This window comes from Pteropus vampyrus, unplaced genomic scaffold, assembly GCF_000151845.1.
Source record: "Pteropus vampyrus isolate Shadow unplaced genomic scaffold, Pvam_2.0 Scaffold16, whole genome shotgun sequence".
NCBI lineage: Eukaryota > Metazoa > Chordata > Mammalia > Chiroptera > Pteropodidae > Pteropus > Pteropus vampyrus.
Genome location: NW_011888797.1, coordinates 3,818,991 through 3,837,837, shown reverse-complemented (window position 1 = coordinate 3,837,837; position 18,847 = coordinate 3,818,991). Strand labels below are relative to the sequence as shown.

General features: G+C 45.8%; 1 protein-coding gene across 1 annotated transcript in view; it reads left to right on the top strand.

The window, feature by feature from the left end:
* NT5DC3 (5'-nucleotidase domain containing 3) overlaps positions 1-18,847 on the top strand; it is a 35,899-nt gene that overhangs the window by 5,277 nt on the left and 11,775 nt on the right. Inside the window, exons 2-10 of the mRNA XM_023527451.1 lie at positions 4,560-4,634; positions 5,096-5,151; positions 10,508-10,598; positions 11,554-11,691; positions 13,731-13,791; positions 14,215-14,317; positions 14,456-14,557; positions 16,806-16,887; positions 17,929-18,057. Of these exons, the coding sequence (XP_023383219.1) occupies positions 4,560-4,634; positions 5,096-5,151; positions 10,508-10,598; positions 11,554-11,691; positions 13,731-13,791; positions 14,215-14,317; positions 14,456-14,557; positions 16,806-16,887; positions 17,929-18,057 (837 nt within the window). The remainder of the gene's footprint in view (positions 1-4,559; positions 4,635-5,095; positions 5,152-10,507; positions 10,599-11,553; positions 11,692-13,730; positions 13,792-14,214; positions 14,318-14,455; positions 14,558-16,805; positions 16,888-17,928; positions 18,058-18,847) is intronic.

Sequence of the window (18,847 nt, the reverse complement as noted above, 5' to 3'; positions counted from 1 at the left end):
ATCGAGAGCTCCTGTCTATGTAGCCCACACCTGGCTTTCCCTGATGTTAATATGTTACATCACTGTGGTACATTGATCACAACGAAAGAACCAATATTAAATTTTACCTACAGTCTGTACTTGGTTCAGATTTCCTTAGTTTTTATCTAATGTCCTTTTCCTCTTCCAGGAGTCCATCCAGGACACCACATTACGTGTAGTTGTCATGTCCCCTGAGGCGCCTCTTGGCTTTGACAGTTTCTCAGACTTTCCTTGTTTTTGATGACCTTGACAGTTTGGGGTATGTTTTAGGATGCCCGTCTCTTGGGATTTGTCTGACGTTTTTCTCATGGTCAGACTGGGGTCATGGGTTTGAAGGAAGAAGACCACAGAGGTGAAGGGCCATGCTCATCACCTCTTATCCAGGCTCCGTGTGCCATCAGTGCGCCATCACCGGTGACGCTGGCCTTGGTCGTCTGGCGGAGGCCATGTTTATCAGGCCTCTCCCTTGTTCACACTTCTTCTCCCTTCTCATGCTGCACTCTTTGGGAGGAAGTCACTCTGCAGCTGTGAGCTCTCTTTTCACTCATTCAGAAGATAATTCATTCAAAATGCGTCCGGACTCGGTCCACTTCTCACCTCCCCCACGGCCACCACCCTGGTCCAAGCTACCTATTGCCTCCCGCCCGACGGTGCAGCAGCTTCCTGACGGGCCTCCCTGCTTCTGTTTCTGCTCCTGAGTCTGCTCTCTATTCAGCAGCAAGAGAGCACCTTTAAATATCAATCATGTCACTCCTGGGCTCCACCCCCTCACGCCTTCCCACCGCGCTTGGAACGACAGAGGCCTTCCGTGCTCCCAGGCCCCTGGCTTCCTTGCCAGCCCCTCCTCCCACCTGCTCCCACTCTGCTCCCACCACACCAGCCTCCCTGCTGCTCCTTGAGCTGCCAGGCGTGTTCCTACCTTTGTGCCTTTGCATTTTGCTCTCGCCATTTCCTCTGCCGTAGAAGGTCTTCCCTGGCTCCAGGCAGCCCAAGGCCTTGCGCCGGATTTTTGTTTTTTTTTGAGATCTCTGAACCCTTAGACTACATTTCGTTCGCAGTCCTTATCACTACACCGTGTGTTCACTTGTTTACGGTCCGTCTGCTCTTAGTAGAATGGAAACTTCTTAGGGTCACAGACTGTCAGTCTTGCTCATGGCCATATTCCCAGTGCACAAAGCACGTGCTCAGTGAGTACTTGGCGTCTTTGTGGAATCCACAGTGAAGTGAGTATCATGCTTGGTGTGGTACTGCCGCTGTGATACAGGTCATTTTGCCCCCACTTCATGTTTTGTGTGGATTTTGGGGAGCTGCTGCTTATGCTCTTCTACTCTGTCTCTAATTAGCCTCTAGTTAGGCTCCTTTAAATATCATACTGGGGCCTCTGAAAAACGGATATATTTATAGGCATCTTTACCTCAGGGATCACGGGCAGTGTTGTAATGTTGAGGTCAAGCTGTGGTCAGGGCTCCGTTATTAGCCAGGAAGGGGTGCATGGCCAAGCTGCAGAACTGTAGGAGTCACCCACATGGGAACCCCTGGGTTTTCTGCAGTGTTTTGGTCTTAACTTTCCTTGAGGCTGTAAGAGACATTTCTATAGCATTTTCAGAGTGATCTTTCTCTGTCCACACATACTAGCCTACCCAGATTGCCCCGGGAGTTGGAGCAAATTCAGGTACTAAAGGAAACCAGTCTGGGCCTAAATAAGAAAACTTTTAATAAAAATCTCAAGTAAAAGTCCTTTTATCTATTACTTCCTGCTTCTAGGGATAACAGTAATCTTTACGACACATTGGGTGAGTCATGTTTTTCAGGGTGGTGGAAAGTTTCTAAACTATGAAGAGTCCAGAAAACCTAGCCGTAGGCCATTGGAGAGAAGTGTGACATCCTGGCCGATGTGAGCAGCTTTGACTTCCTTGACTGGATGTTGCCATGAGCAGTTATTCCTAGAGGTTCTGCGTGTGTGTGTGTGTTGGAAAGGGGCCGTGCAGTTATTCCTAGAGGTGCTGTGTGTGTGTGTGTGTGTGTGTGTGTGTGTGTGTGTGTGTGTGTGTATTGGAAAGGGGCCGTGAGGTCATTTAGGACTTGGCTGCTTGAATGGGGAAGTACAGCTTAGGGGCAGGAGTGGAGCGTAGAAATCACCCCAGTTCAACCAATTGATTTCCCATGTGAAGGAGAGGCCTGGCGAGGTTAAGGGACTCACCTGAAGTCCTCCAGGAGCGCAGCAGCAGCTTGTGGGGCCGGTCTGACAGCCCAGCCTCCCGATGCCCCGTCCTACAAAGCAACGCAGTGTTCTCCAATGCGTGCCGGAGTCGGCCCTGGCTCCCCGCAGGAACCTTTTAACTCAGTCCTTTCTGCTTTCACGTAAGGTAGGACTAATGTTATTCTTACCTTGTAGTTGAGAGAACTGAGGCCTAGAGAGACAGGTGACCTTGCCTAAAGTCACCCAGGTAGCACATAGTAAGACTAGAAGTTGGCCTGTGTTCTGCATCATGACTTGTCCTGTGGAGACTCTTTCAGCCACTTCTGTCAGGTTTCCAGGTCATCTACTTTGGTCTCTGGACCATTTGAAAAACCATTGTGTATCTATCAGGAGTGGCTCCCCAAGAATACACAGTGACAGCGACAGGCAGGGGAATGTGAGTGGGCGTGGGGCCATGTCTCAGTGTGATGTCTTGTGTCCTGTTGGGGAGCCCAGATAAGCCCTGTTCAAGGAAGGAGCCCCAGACTTTGCAGCAGGCCATGGACAGAGCGTGTATGCTCTCCTATTCGCATCCCGTCTCTCGGCTAAAGTAGCACAGAACCGTGAGTCCCCCCAGCAAAGTCACTGAGCCCTCTGGCGGTACCAGCTGTCACAGGAGGCAGTGAGCATCCAGCATGGCGGCTCAGTGTTGGGCTAGCATTGATTGCAGGGTGGTTGGGATGGACTTGGGCGGGACCCGGACCTGGCTTTGAGTGCTGGCCTGACCTCTGTTTATCTTTGCGATTCTAGGCAGGCTCCTCAGCCCTCCTTCTCAGGTTAGTCAACAGTAAAATGGACATGGGGTACCTCCTTCATGCTGGGGAAGTAAGGAGCAAATAAAGTCATAGAAAGTGTCTAGAACAGTGTGTGGCACATGGCCAAGACTCAACAAAAGCCTCCTGAGTTGAAAGGGGACTCCAGAGGTGTGGGGTCCTGAAGCCTCACTTTGGTTGGCAGGAGTCTGGTGCCGTGTGTTAAGTTCCGGGTGTGTGTATATTAAGTACGATAGTGAACAAAGAGAATCTTGCAGTGTTCAGAATTCTTGGGAACGCCCCTGAGTGGCAGTGTCATGTAGTGACTTCTTGGTATACGTGGCAGGTGTCAGACAGATGAACCCAAATGTGACATTTGAGTCAGCACTTTGTGCAGCTTGAATTGAAAACTCGCTGCGTGCGGTTCTGCCTGGTGGTACCGGGAAATGTTCCCATGCCAGCGTGACTCTGGCCGTGAAAAGGAGCCATGTGTCCGTGCAGATGGGTTTCTCGTGCCTCCTGATCATCGCCTCAGTTTTTACTGAAGCAGTTTATGTCACAATTGGAAAGTTCTGGTGGCACAGAATCGATGTTCCGCCCTGCAGGTTTGTGCTCTGCGGGCGGAGGGGGCCGGGTGGAGGGGAGAGCAGGGGCAGAGGCCAGAGCCTGACTCCTTGCCCACCACGCCCCAGCTGTGTGGTCCAGGCCTGGTGGTTTTATCTGGTGCCTCAGATGTCCCGTCTGTAAAATGGGAGTGGCAGGGCCCGCAGTGCTCGGTACATCAGTTCTGTCAGTGGAGTAGCTAGTGTTCTTATTCTGAGCAGTAGATAAGGAGGGAGCTGGGATTTTTGCATAGTTTGAGGACTGGTTTAATAACCAGGAAGTATCAGGGGAGCCGAGCTGCCTCCAGAAGTCGTGCACGTTCTGAGTCAGAGCATTGGAGCAATAACTCGGAACCACGTGCTGAGAAGGGGCCTCTGCAGGCCCGAGTGGGAGGGGGCTGCACCGACAGCTGTGGGGTTCGGCCCCTCCAGTCATGGAGGATGAGCAGTGGCCAGCCGTCCAGGTGAGAAGAATGATGAAAACAATATGGAGGGGCCTCTCTGAAAACTTTTCAGCTTGAGTCTCTCCATGAAACCTGGTAGTAGGTTCATCGGGGGCTGTGACATGTGGGTGCTCGAAGGTGAGCTTGATGAATGATGGTCGACAGTGTGTTAAAGGAGGTAGAGGCAGATGGGCTCTCAGGGATCGGGGAGTCTAGATGCAGAGGGAAAGGGGGGAGGGGGCAGTTAGGATCAGAGAAGTTGGGGAGATGAGGCCTCACCTGTGATGGGCAGATCAATAGCAAGTAAGGCAGGAGGGAGGACTCTGGGGCCAGGAGGTTCTCCTTCCGGAAGCAGAAGGACACGATGTGGTCTGCCCCTTTTGACCCCACCTTCCCGGCCAAGTGCGTTAGCCACCTCGGCCTTTGTACGAGGGCCACATCTGGACACTACCTTGAACTTAGTACATCGTTAGCTAAAACGGGTTCTTTTCTTTCTTTTTAGTATCCTATGGAAATCAGGAAGTATGAGTACGACCCCAGTTTTGCAATTCGTGGACTGCATTATGATGTGCAGCGGGTAGGTTTAATTCTCATGTGTTTCTTCAGTTTAACGGTGTTTGGGAATAAAATGTACTCTTGGTGTTTTTCTTTGCTCAACACATAAATTGATTTAAAATGTTCTTTTGGGCTACAGAAATGAATTACTCAAAACATCTTTGGAGTAAGTCTTTTTCAAGAGACTACATATTAGAAAAGCATGAATACTTTTAGCAATTTGGGAGATACCGTTTATTCCCAGTATCCCTTTTTGGTGTTTTGAGTTGCCAGTTGTCACATCTTTTTTTTGCCAATAGGCCATTTCCTTAATGAATTGCACAGTACCTCTAATCAGCAAGCAAACCTTTCGGAAGCACACAGTGTGCTTCCTTGTTATGACAACTTAAATGCGGATGGGGTTTATAGTGACACTAGAATTCTCATTAAATATGGAAATTGTTGTGCATTATTTACGTGTGCCTGTTGTTTATGTTTTTGAAGGCAATACTGATGAAGATTGATGCTTTTCATTACATCCAGCTGGGAACTGTCTATAGGTAAGGGTAAGAGGAGGCAAATTCAATTCACCCAAAGTAACCAAGTGGCTTTGAGTTTCAAGACCCACTGACTGTTGAGTGACGAGGAGGGCTGCAGTGTGTGTGTTGGGGAATCATTTCCTCCCTCCCTCCCTCCCTCGTTCAAGATATTCATCGGGGCCGGCTGCCATGGTAGATGCTGACGGTTTGGCTTATAAGCGTGTTCTCAGGGAGCTCGGGGTGAAGGGCGAAGCCACACACGTAAACCGGTGACTGCAGTCCGGAGTGACCAAGGTGACGATGGACATGTGCTGAGACAATCAGGAGCTCTCTGGAGGACTCTGTGAGAGGACTGGCTTTCCGGAGGCGATGGCCGGCCAGCTGAGTTTGTGTCCTGGAGAGGAGGTTTGGGTGGGGAGGGGTGTTGGAGCGAGTGAGCACATTCTTCTTTCCACGGTGGTCATCGAGTAGTTTGGATATTAAGACTTTTCTTGTGTTAGAATTCGTAGAAGCACTTAGCTCAGTCAGCAGTCTTTGTAACGTTGAAAATGAAGGGTTTTACTTTTTTCTCATTCTTAAATTCGTGTGGGATTTAGGAGTGCGGTTTCCGTCTAGATTCACATAAGGTACCTTAAGAGGTGTGTATATCTCACAGATTCTTTGCTGAAGTTAATATTTGTTTATACAAGTAACACACACACACGGTTATAATCAAATAGGACTAAAAATGCCATAGCGGACAACAGCATCCTCTGTCCTCCCTCCCCCACCCACACCCCTTAAACTCTTCTTGAATTAAAGCATTTTTTTCCTTCCTGTTTCTAATGAATATACTCATTCTCCTGTTTCCTAATTTGTTAATTCTGAGCATCGTCCTTGCTATGAGAGACGAGGATTCGGTTCTCTTGCACGCACACCCTCTTCTCCGGCCTCGTTCTTCTCACCTCGATAAGATCTTTGTATCTGGGTATATATGACCGACCATCATTGTTTGCCCTGCGATTATTTGTTCCTGGTACATACAGTGTTAGGTCTTTCTTAGATTTCATAATAACCTCACTTTTTATTTGCTTAGTTTTCAGTGTAGGTATCCCTGGTTTTTCTAAATGCTCCATCACTAATATCAAGCATGCATTTATTTCCCAACAATTCATATATTTTATGTAACCTGTCATTTACTTTTTTAAAAAGTTGACAACTGCCTCTTGCTCTGATCTCCACTGATGGCTCATCCTTGGACTTGTGTTCGCCTCTTTTCCTGTTCTTTGGTTCCCATTGCTTCTTTCCAGCTTTACGCCCTCATCTTGCTGGAGCACATCCTCTAGGAGCTGCCTGGTGTCCTGAAGGGCTGAGCCTTTCTGGGATCTGTGGTGGTTCATCAGTTCTTCCCTTTGGTGTCCCCTTATAAGCCCCTGTTCTCAGTGTTGCTAAATCAGGTGCCTCCTTTTCATCTGTGATTTGACTTCCAAAAACATGTTGAAATGTCTCGTTTATTGACATCTTGGCTCTCATTTTCTTTACTTTTTGAGCAATTTATACCCAACTCTTTTATTGTCATTGAATGGTGTTTCTGGAGGGAGAAGAGGTGGTGGTGGTGATGAGAATAACAATAATCTTAGTAATAATAAATAGCAATTAATAAATATTGAGTCTTGCTATGGGATACACACTGCCACACTGCCATTTATTTGCTTTAATGCATTCGATCCTAAAAATAACCTTATGAGGTAGAGGTAGGTACTTATTAGTCCCAGAGATGTTAAATAACTTGCTTAAGGCCACACAGAGGAAGAATTCAGACCCAAGCACTGTGGCTCCAGAGTCTGTGCTCTTGGCCCACATGCAGTATGGACTTCCCAAAAGTGCGAGTGATAACTAGAAGTCCCTGAGCAGATCTTTCGATTTATTTCTCCATCTGTGTTTCTACCATCAGCCCCCCTGACTCAGACACTCATTCCTTCTCTTCTGGGCCTCACAGTTACCTGCCGTGAGATCCCTCCTGGACATCGTTGCTCAACTGATTTACCTAAAACACTGCCCTCCACCAACCCCTCCTCTCTCCTGATATCCTGGATGGCTGCTCACCATCTAGAGAATAGAGCCCAAACCCCTTAGGTTTTCTGCCAACCTTCACTTCCTCTTCTTTTGTACATAGCTCCTTCGCTTCTTGGATTGGTTAAGCCTCTGTGGCAAGCGACTGAAACCCAACTCAAACCGGCTTAAACAAAAACACAGTGTTGGCTCACTCATGGTGCAGTCTGAGGACCGAGCGGTTGCAGGTTCGGCTGGCTCCAGGGGCCAGATTGTTATGGTCGGACCTCCGTCTCGCTCTTGGCCCTCTCGCTCTCGGGGTTGGCCCCCTCTTAGGCAGGCCCATCTCTGTGGTGACCCTGGCAATACTGGGCTTCCATCCCACCAGCTCCAGGTTGACAGGAGAGGAGGAGTTTCTCACCAGTTTCCACCAGTCTCAGAGGGAGCAGATGTCGGGCAGGTGCAAACAACACACATAGTCCTTTCCTCCGAGTTCTCCTTTCTCACTGCTCGGCATCTGTTCACACTGGCGTCTGCCAGGAAACTGATTTCTTTCCTCTCTGCTTCTCGAAATCTCACTCATCCTTCCTTCAGGGCTGACTTGTGGTGAGGCCTCTCTTCACCCCTCAACCCGAAATGGTCTTTTTCTCTTCTCTTCTATGGTCACATGATCTCGTGGCTCCTCTAATTGTCTTATCTCATCTATAGATACCTTCCCCGCTGTGATAAGGCACATGGAAAGGCGAGGCAGGAGGATCCAGCGAGGCATTTGGAGGAGAAGGGAGTGTTCAGCTTTAGGACCTGGGAAGATCGCTTTGCGCTCAGTGCTGAGGGTGTGGCGGGCTGAGGCAGCAGGGGTGCATGGGTGGGCTCTGGAGTCACACTCCCCGAGTGTAAACCCTGGCCCCACCGCTCACATGCGTGTGGCCTTGAGCAAACTCTTGACCTCTCAAAGCCTTGGTTTGCTCCTCTGCAAACTGGGCATGCTTCCAGCTTGTCTTACAGATTAAAGCATGCTTGGAACAGTGCCCAAGGCACTCACACTACAGGCATGCATAAACGTCTTCTCTTTCTTTTCCCCTCAAAAGGGGTAATGGATGAGCGGATGGCTGGGAAGCATGCTTCTGCCTCAGCCTCGCTTGTTTCTGAGACCCGCTGCATGTGAGTGAATTTTACGTTTTGGGTTGTGGGAGTGAGCGCCATTGGGTAGAGGAGGCGGCAGACTGGCTCTCCACTGCCGTCCCATTTTGTACCCACATTCCCAGTTCTTAATTAGAACCTTGAGAAAAGCTAGGGTTGGTCGTTCCCATCACAGTCCCACCAGCAAAACTTTGACAGTGCTTACCGTATACCAGTTACTTTTCTGTATACAGTAGCTCATTTAATCTCAGGAACACCGGGAAAGAGGTACTATTATGTTCTCATTTTTAAAATGACATGGAGACCTGGACACGTTAAATTCCTTGTTCAGGTAATACCCCTAGTAATTAAGGGAGCCGGGATTTGAACCCCAGGCAGGACTTGTTCAGATCTGTGCTTTTAACCTGTATATGTCTCATAACCGCACAGGGCTGTGTAAAGTAGTTTTCATTTTGATTTCAGTGTTGTTTTAGGCTGCATTCAGATACGGTGACAGGCCGCCTTAGCTGGTCAAAGTAGTTCTGCGTGGTGCTCCATCTGCCTCCTGCAAAATTCAGTTGGCTGTAGCAGACTGATTTCTCTGCTCCTTTTGAGTAGACATTTGGTTACTTAGGCCTTAAGGGTACAGCTCGTGTGGCCAGGTGCCTGTGACTGTTTAAAGGTAGCAGTGGCTTCTGAAGGCCTGGGCTGAGCCTAGTGTGGAGGCAGAGGATTCACTCACCTGGCACAGTTCTTTTACTTTTGTATTTTCTTTCTAAGTGTTAGGGCCTTAGGAGTGTGCACGCCTGACTGCTGCCGCTTTAGCAGGAGCTGTTTGCCAAGTTCACTGTCGAGAATGATCTGGCTTAGTGCCAGTATCTTATCTGATTTCTGGAGCAAAGATAAACGGAAATAGTGCCTCTTTTGTTTTCAAAGGCTAGTAGTAGTGGTAACAAGTTAATTATGATTGGAGACAAAATATTGATGAATCCACTCAGGTATTTTTAAAAGTAATATGAGGGTGGAGAATGAAGGAAAGAGTCTGCAAATATATTTTCATTGAAGTTACATATCAAACAAATTATATTTTATATGTACTTTAACACTGGCCAAGTGATTTTGAACGCTTAGCAACCTATCCGTATTAGTTACTAGAATTCTTATTGAATTATTTATGCTCTCATCGTAGCTCAGCGTGGTGTTTCCATCATTCATTCATTCTGTGGTTTCCTCATCATGGAGTCTGTTTTGCAAGCACCTTCTCTTCTAGAGAAGGGATAGATGAGCAGCGTTTCCCTTCATAACACTCAAGAGTAGGCGATTCCAGGTGAGGAGATATTAGGTCATTGAGTCCCAGGTGAAAGCACCTGCTCACAGTGCTGGTGGCAGAGGCAGGGGTGAAATCTAGCCACTCTGACTCCAAAATTTATTTTTCCCTGTGTATGGAGGAGCTGGATTCATTTGCAGATTATCCTGCAGCTCCTGGAGGCGGGTAGACGGGTGGACATTATCTTGGCTTTTCGCAGATAAGGAAACTGGCCTTCACTGTCGAGCAGTGTTTGGGTCACATCTCTCAGGCAGTGCCCAGGCTTCCCGCCTTGTGTCATAAGGTTTAGTCCACCCACGCCCCGTGCATGACTTTTTCCATCTCAGCACTGAGGGTAGAGTATCAGAGGGCACGAGGTTGATGGAGACAGAACCAGCCATTCTCTCCCTAATGTAGTAAAAACATTAAAAAGAAAAACACCTCGAAGCAAGTCATTAGGAAGCCTTATATCTTGTCAAGGGAGGCAGTGTGACGTAGTGGTTGTAGAGCCACAAAGCCAAAGAGCCAGTCCCGACTCATCACTTTCCACTTTGGTGACCCTGGGTAAGTGTATGACTTTTCTGTGCCTCGGTTGCCTCTGCTGGAAGAAAGAAGAAAAGTGCCTCCCTCCTAGGATTGCTCAGAATTAAGTGAAGGACTATGGAATTCATATGTCTGGCATATAGTAGGTGCCATGTGGTAGTAGCTATTGTTTTTTTCTCTTATTACCAGCAGAATGGCAGCAGTAGTAATAGTAGTAGCATCTTGTCTGTTTGTAGCAATTACCGGTGACACACCTCACCTCCTTGTGACAGCAACGTCTTGCACCTCAGTCGAAAAATCCTAGCAGTTGCCAGAAATCTGAAAATCATTGCTGTCTATAGCTGAGCTCTTTAACTGCACTGCCTGTCATTTTCCCAGAGGCCTCAGTGTTGTCCCTGATGAAGAAGTCATTGAAATGTACGAGGGGTCCCATGTGCCTTTGGAACAGATGAGCGACTTTTATGGAAAGGTAATGAGAAATGCTTATTTATTAATTTAAAGCAGCCTGTCTTTTTCCTTATCGAAACATGGCCCGGGAGATGTAGGGTGCTGAACTCTAGGCTCTTTGAGTGGTCATAGGGAATTGACAAGGGATTTGGGGATAGTTTTGAGAGACCCTGGGTTTGAGAGAGAATGGTATATTAGCGGCTCTCGGAGTTCTTTGATGATTCTCCTTTCATAGTCTTTTCCTCCTCATCTGACGAGGGCTTACACCTTCCTTGTACTTACCCATTTGCCACCACCTGCCTGGTGTGTCCCCACTTTCTGGGTTAAGTCCTTGGAGGCTGTGCTGTCACCTCCCCTGGGATTGAGGACAGCAGGTTACTCTGTGCCTGAAGGGAAACCTCTGCTTTTCTAACTCTCGTGGCTCTCTTTCCTCTCTGACTTTTCGTTTCTTGTCTTATCAGAGGCATGCTTTTATCTGTATGACCAAAATGCAGTGGAAGATGCCCAGTCAGCTGGTAAACCGAGTATTCTAATTCGCAGGCATTCAGAGAAAGGCTCTTTTTTAAGCTCTCACACGGGCTGTGTGAGGTGCTCAAACTCAGGAGCGTTAGGTGGCTTGTTCTGCCAGTCCACGGGCTGTAGTCTGTTAGCTTGTGCTCCTCTGTGCTTGATGAGAGAGTGTGAGCTGGGAGTTGGATGGGGCACAAAGGAGGGAGGAAAGGGAAAGATGGTTAGACTTTTGGGGGGGAATTGGGCATTTCCTTGGATGCACCAGTTAACACTTGCGCAAGATGTCAGCTCTGCCATGAATGATGAGAGACGAGGTGAACATTTTTACTTTTAAACATAAGAATTTTCCTTTTTTCATGGAGAGGGGTCCAGATATTGACCAGAATCCTCCTCAGTAAACGTAAAGCCTAGCTCTGCCAAGGTGCTGGCCTCCGTTTCTAAAGTACCCCCTCCCCTCTCCCCTGCAGAGTTCCCATGGAAACACCATGAAGCAGTTCATGGACATCTTTTCGCTGCCGGAGATGACCCTCCTGTCCTGCGTGAACGAATACTTCCTGAAGAACAACATTGACTACGAGCCCGTCCACCTGTACAAAGATGTCAAGGTTGTGTCCACAGCGAGAGATTACGATGCCGCATCCTTTCCAGCGAAGTAACAGAATCCTTAGCCTCCTTTGTAGGTTAGGAGTTCGAAGTAGCCCCTGGCTGGGGACTCTTGTATTTGCAGTTTATCCCTGAAAATTCTAAGAAAGATGTTACGTTAGGAGAATTAGAGATCAGTCATATTCGTTGTTAAGAGTATGCTCATGTTGTTACTTGGATTTCTAATTCTTTCTGACTGAAGGCCAGGTCCAGGGCACCCGGTCGGTGGTGGAGGGGGTGGCGAGTGGAGGTGGGGGCCCAGCCTGTACCCAGCTCACCCCCAGCGTACCCTCAGGGAGGGGTGACTCTTCACACACACAGAGATGGCATGCACGTCTCAGACCGTGGCCCAGGGACTGCAGCTGCCCAGAGGGGCGCCCTTTTTCTCCTGCACACAGAGGGTCTACATAGGCTTTCCGAGGCCCTTCCGAAGCTGCAGGAATCCAATTGGAGAGGGATACAGACAAATATAAATATTTAGATGCGTATATACACACCTCATCTATATAACTTTTATTTATGTATTTTAATTCATGTTCACATGTGTTTATGTACTCTTTAAGGTGTCTGAACTTTTTTCAGAACTTGAAATTGTTTATGTATAATTTAATGTGTATATTTCTAAGCACTTATACATGTATTTATATTAATATATATTTAAATATCTTTTTTATATTCATATTCATATATTACTATGTTTTTATTCTATGTTATGACTAGTTTAAAATTTCGAATGCCCAAATCATGGGTTTTAGGAAGATAAAAGATGAATTGCAGTTTCCCAACATCAGTCTGGTGTTATTTGAACTAAATTGCAATATTTAGTTTCTGGTCTCCTTTCTGTGCACACAAATACTTCATCTTCAAGAATCTTTAAGAATCACTTGTAGTTATGTAACCCTTTGCACTCAGGAGGAGCGCTGTTTATTTGAAACTTCAGTTTTTACTAGTATTACTGTCACCAATAGTGAACATGTATGCAGAATTTACTATGTTTTAGGAACTGTTTTCTGAGTGCTTTATGCATATTAACTAATTAAAACCCTCATAATGCTCACTTGAGGTAGATACTATAATTATCATCACCCTCATTTTATAAAGAAATTGAGGCACAGAGAGGTTGAGTAACTTGCCCAAGGTCACACAGCTAGTAAGTAGCAGAACCTGGATTTGAAGCCAGCAAGTTTGGTCTGGCTTATTCTTAACCAGTGCTTTCTGCCCATGCGAAGTTGAAACAAGCCTGTGCTGGAAGGAAATTGAGGTTATAGTCCAGAGATGCTCACTCTTGACAGAAATCTACCAATTCTCCAAGGCTTATGGCCCAGTTTGCCCGCAGCCCAGTCCCCTGCCATAGGCTCCAGGAAGTTTCCATGTGGCCCCAGGAGTGCCACCTGTGTAAAAGACCTGCTCATTGCCACCTGGGAGCTGGGCTGTGCTCTGACACCTGCCAGGCATCAGGCTGCCACACCCCTGGGCCTGCAGAGGGGTTAGCTGCCACCTCCTCGTGTCTGCTGGCTGGACCATGTCTCTGCCTGAGTTACGATCTCATTGACAGTTCTCGCCTCACTGGTAGCACTGAAGAAGGGAGGATCCTGTCATTGGTCCCTGCCTCTTCTTCTAGATTACTAAACCTGTTGTTGGGGTCTAGGGAAGGGTGCAAAGGTGAAAAGAGCAATAATGCTCTTTGTCCAGGTGACCTGGAATCATTTGTTCATGATACTGCATGAAAGTTACGGTTTATCACTTGGGGCTTTAATTCAGAGTGATCTACACAAATTATCTCCTCCAAGTGACCCTTTTGAAAATTGCATTGGAAACTGCCACTATCACCATGGAAATGTAAGTTTTCCCCATGGGAGCCACCTATGATAAATGGACCAGAATTCAGATTTCATTTAGTGCTTGGGTTGCCAGGCTTCAGAAGACAGACGTTCTCATGGAATGCCATTTCACTTGTACTCAGGCTAATACGTTCACTGATTAAAAATGTATCTTTTGACAGGATTCAATTCGAGACGTGCACATCAAAGGGATCATGTACAGAGCCATCGAGGCAGATATTGGTACGTACCCAGCATCATTGTGAAGATCGTCTCAGCCTTGCCCTTCGCCCTGCGATGATGCAGGCATTTTGCTTTCATCCCGGGTGCTGAGCACCTTTCTGAGGGCTGGGCAAGGACCCTGCATCCTTGCGCCTCAGCCATCTCCCTCCTCTTTGCCTCAGAACTTGACGTGGTCCTGACTCAGAAGGAGAGGCGCTGGCAGCTGTAGCCACTTAGTGTTTCCCTCTTAGACAGAGGAGGCAGGTTCTTGGCTACTGATGCACCGGACACCAGTGGACCACCCTGAACCAAGCTCCCTTACGACTTCTTTCTCTTCCTCCAAGTGCCCTTGACAGCGCTGGACCCGTCAGCCCCAGTTAGCAAGCACTTGCAGATTGAGGGACTTCATGCTGAATCTGTGTGTGACTTTTCTCTTGCTCTTAGAAAAGTACATCTGCTACGCTGAACAGACCCGCGCAGTGTTGGCCAAACTGGCTGATCACGGCAAGAAGATGTTTCTCATCACCAATAGCCCCAGTAGCTTCGTGTAAGTTGCTCTGTGTTTCCTGGCTCGCTTTCAGCTCACTTCTTGTGTTGCATTTAACAGTTGGAAATTTGAAAGAAAAAGTTGCAAAAAAACAGCTAATTCCTTTAATGTTAGACTCACCTAGCTGACCTGTTCCAGGGACAAAGGGATGAAGTATATCGTTGGGAAAGACTGGAGGGACCTGTTCGACGTGGTCATCGTTCAGGCCGAGAAGCCAAACTTCTTTAATGATAAGCGGAGGTGAGTGTCTGTCTTTTTAGGGGACTAGATTTTATTCCTTTGTTGCTGTGGATGCTTACGTAGTGTGTCTTGGTGAAATCTAAGTAGGAAAATCACAAGCATCTGAGCTGACAATGTTTGATTTTTTCACCCTTCTAGCAAATAATTACAAAGAGGATGCTGTTAACTCACAGCAGACACCTTGCCTGCATTGAAAGCGTTCTCGGTTCAGCTTGGCCTGCCTCGCTCCTGTGAGTCAGGCTTTAAGAGAGTGACTGACAATAAGGAAAAACCCAGACTTAATCTCACTTGGTCAATTAGATCTCTTGATGCAGACGCATTGTGCCGCGTCAAAACAGCAGCAACAGCAAACCACCTGGTGGGTCGCTCTTTAAAGAGAGCTCTAAACAATGCCTTTAAACTTGCAATTGGATTTTGCACATCTTCTCTGCGACACAGGTTTTACGTCAGGTTTTGGAGCAAATCTCTACCAGACTTGTAGAATGTCTTTCTGTCTCAGTAGCCTTGGGCAGTAGGGGAGCCAGGAAGCTTTGGGTTGTCACGGTGATTGGGATGTGCCCTTAGGATTTAGCGGGTTGGGGGGGATCTCGGATCCTAAAATATCTTCTAATGTGTGGAACAGACATTCACCAAGAGTCGTTCCCCGCCAAATGTAGATAGGGAGTTACAGTATGGGGGTTATAAAAATAACTCATATTTGTATAACAATGACATATTTTTGAAACACTTGACCCACATTAAGCTGTTTTGCACTTGGTAATCAGGCAGCCTTTCCCTCTCTGCTAGGTGCTGTATAGCATCATAATACGGTGTTCTGTAGTTAGTGTTGAATGGATTAAATCCAGTTTTCCAAGTGTTACAGTGGCTCCTGGAAGAAGAAGCAAAGCCAAGAACCATCTGCAGAGACTGAGAATTCAAGGGAATGAAGGAGAAGCTAGAGAGGTGATCAAAAACAGCTGTGTATACCAGCTCGCTTCTTGGTCAGTCGCTGATAAAGCGCTCTCTCGAATTTTATTAGAGTCTAGGGTGTAGGCAGAAGCTCCTCATCTCTCCTTTCGCCCTGGGCCCCCTCCCTTGTCATGTTTACACACGGTGGCAGAACAGTGTCTCGGGCTCCTTTCCTGGGGGGTGTTGTGGGGTGGTTCCCAGCACAGCTCGCTCCCTCACTGCACCCGTTTATTTTGCCTCCGTTCCGAATGCCTGGAACAGGAGCCGAATAATCCTCCACCCGTCTCCTCCCTGGGTTATTTTATAACGATGAAGGTCAGAAACAACATAAAGGAGCATCCATCTCAGGGGATATTATGCAGCTATAAAAATGATGCATGAGAAAAGAAAAACAGTGAGCGTGTTTATGGCAATAAATGATGTATGAATAACATGCAGTTACATGAGAACTTGGCTTACAACATTAGAGAAAAAAAAGATATCGTCAGTAAACCCAAACGATCCTCATTTTTATGTTCATTAAAAAAGATAGGTACAAAGAGCGAAAGACATCTCCTGAAACGGTTAAGTGTTTATATGTAGGTATACCTACGTACTGGAATGATGGGTGATTTTCTCCATTGTATTTTTCTGCATTTTCCAGGATTTTTTTGCAGCGAGTTAATATTTTTCCAATGAGGAAAAAAAATCCAAATAAGCGTTACCTTAGAAAATTTCATAGGCAAACAAACCCCTCGTCCTTTGGACTAGCACCTCCAGGGTGAGGAATGAGGCTTTATTCTTATTTCCCACTTTCCATCATAAAATGGTACACCTGGTCCTCTGATTGATTTTATATCTAGAGTGGCTGAATTTCAGGTGCAAAGCTGGGTAAGTTATACTACTAAGGCAGTATTTCCATACGCTTTTACGCTTTTTTTGTGTGTGTGTGAAACAGTTTTTGCAGAAAATGTTTCCTGTACAGTGAAATAAATTTGGGAAATCTGGGTTAAAGACAGTTTCTTTACCGGGAGGGCTTTTCACAGCCATCGGTAACTTTTAAGAGGGACGTAGGTAGTGTGTCGTGTTTTGCAAATGTGTTCGACCCTGGAATTCCCTTTCCACTTCATGTCCTCAGATGCGGGGTCTTCTGTCTGGGAGGCACTGCACTGGCCCCAGGATGGGGTGGGGTGGGGTGGGGTGGGCTTTCTCAGGTTCATGGAGCTCCTTTCCGTTCCCAGTGAGCCACGTGTGGCGTTTCGCACAGCAGGCAGCCTGCACGACTACCCTGTGTTGTAATGTTTCCCGTTTCTGTTCTCAGACCTTTCCGAAAGGTGAATGAAAAAGGTGTCTTACTCTGGGATAAAATTCACAAGTTGCAGAAAGGCCAGATTTACAAGCAGGTATCTCATGACCAGTTTATTTTATTTTTTTGTTACTTTGCTTCGTGTGCTCGGTAATAAGAACAGCTAACGTTCTTGGAGGCTTACTGTGGGTGCCAGGTGCAGTTCTGAGTGCTCTACTCGAATTGACTGTTTATAACTTGTTGGCAAAATTTAAGTCAGTATATTTTCAGTATACTCAGAATTGAATGATTTTTTAAAACAAAATTTAAAGCGTTACTTTCAATAGGATACAACATTTAAGATGCCAATAGCAAAGCTTGGAAATTTCCCTTTAAGAAGCATTTAATCATATGGCATATTACTTGCCCAAATTAGTAATTACTTCCTGACAAGCTGTGTTTTATATGCAGCTTTAATATATCTTGGTATCATATAAGTCTTGGAAATGTTTGAATAAAGGAATTGCTGACTATTATTGTGTTACTGAATTTAGTTGTTTTTTTTCTTTTTTCTTTTTTTTTTTTTTTACATACTGATACATTCCCTGTGGGTATTATAACAACCTGCTAGATTTGGCATTAAGTGTATTTTCTAGGCCTTGAAAAATTAGCTTTGATACAATCATTCCACTTCTAGAAAGTTAGCCTAAGAAAATGATTAAGATGTAGCTAAAACACTTGTATAAGAATGTTTATCATGAAGTTACTTACAAAATAGATAACAGAGTAAATGATAACAAAATAAATGTTCAACATCAGGGAATTGGTAAAATGAATTATGGTATTCCTTAGGAACTGAAATTACATGGCAGGTTAATATTTGACTTGGAAAGATGGTCACAGCATGTTAAGTGTAAAAAGGTCATTACAGAAAATTCTATACAATATGAATCCCTTTTGAAAAATAGATTGGACTTAGGAGAAAGGCCTGAAAGATTTCATACTAAGTTGCTTTTAAAGTTATGTTTTGATATTTAAAATAAATTACAAAAGCAAAAAATTCTTTTGAAGTTTTAAAAAAATAGATATTTTGGGCTGTGGGTTATACACACAGGTCTCTCTCTGTCATACAGTATACTATGTTTTTCCCTTATTGCAGGGCAATTTATATGAATTTTTGAAGCTTACAGGATGGAGAGGATCCAAAGTGTTGTATTTTGGTGACCACATATACAGTGACCTGGCGGTGAGGAGCCTTTTTCCTATTTCTTTGTCGTGGGACAGACGCGTTAGTTCCACTTATTAAGGAATTTCTCTTGTGTTTAAGACCAAATTTGTTTAATTTTCACATATTTGTGAATTTTTCAGTTTTTTCTTATGATTTCTAGTTTCATGTCTTATGAGCAGAAAAGATACTTTGTATGATTTCCATCTTTTTAAATTTATTAAGACCATTTCACATTGTGTATTTACTTATTTGTTGTCTGTATTTCCCATGAGAGGCAGGCATTTGTCAGTTTTTGTTCATTGTTTTAGCCTCAGTATCTAGAACAGGGCCCAGCAAATAGTAGCACTTGATAAATATTTGCCAAATGAGAACATGAATGACCCTTTAGATGGTGAGTGTACATCTTAGATTTTCCAGGACATAATTAGCATCAGATAGTCTGATCCATTGGCAAATCCTGGGGTTATAATATTTAGAATGAAAAATGCGGTCGTGTCTGTTCATGCTGCAAGATCAGTCCAAGTCTGAGAGTCCCTGGTTCCCCACTTCCCACAAGGCCTGATGCACAGTGGGCGTTCCCCAGCCATCTGTGGATGAACTTGAATGTAGACCTTCAGTGGCATCGCGTTGAGCCTCTTTCTGCCCTTGACCTCATTGTTGTCTTACAGGCCATGGTTGATGATTCCAGACCCTGTGTGTCTGTGACTCGACAGCAGTTATTTCCGGAACAGAAACGTTCTGGGGCGGGGGTGAAATGGTCAAAACTGAAATGGTCAAAACTTTGGTTTTAATTGAAATGTAATTCATTGAAGTCAGCTTGGTTAATAACTAACCATTACCATTAAAAAAA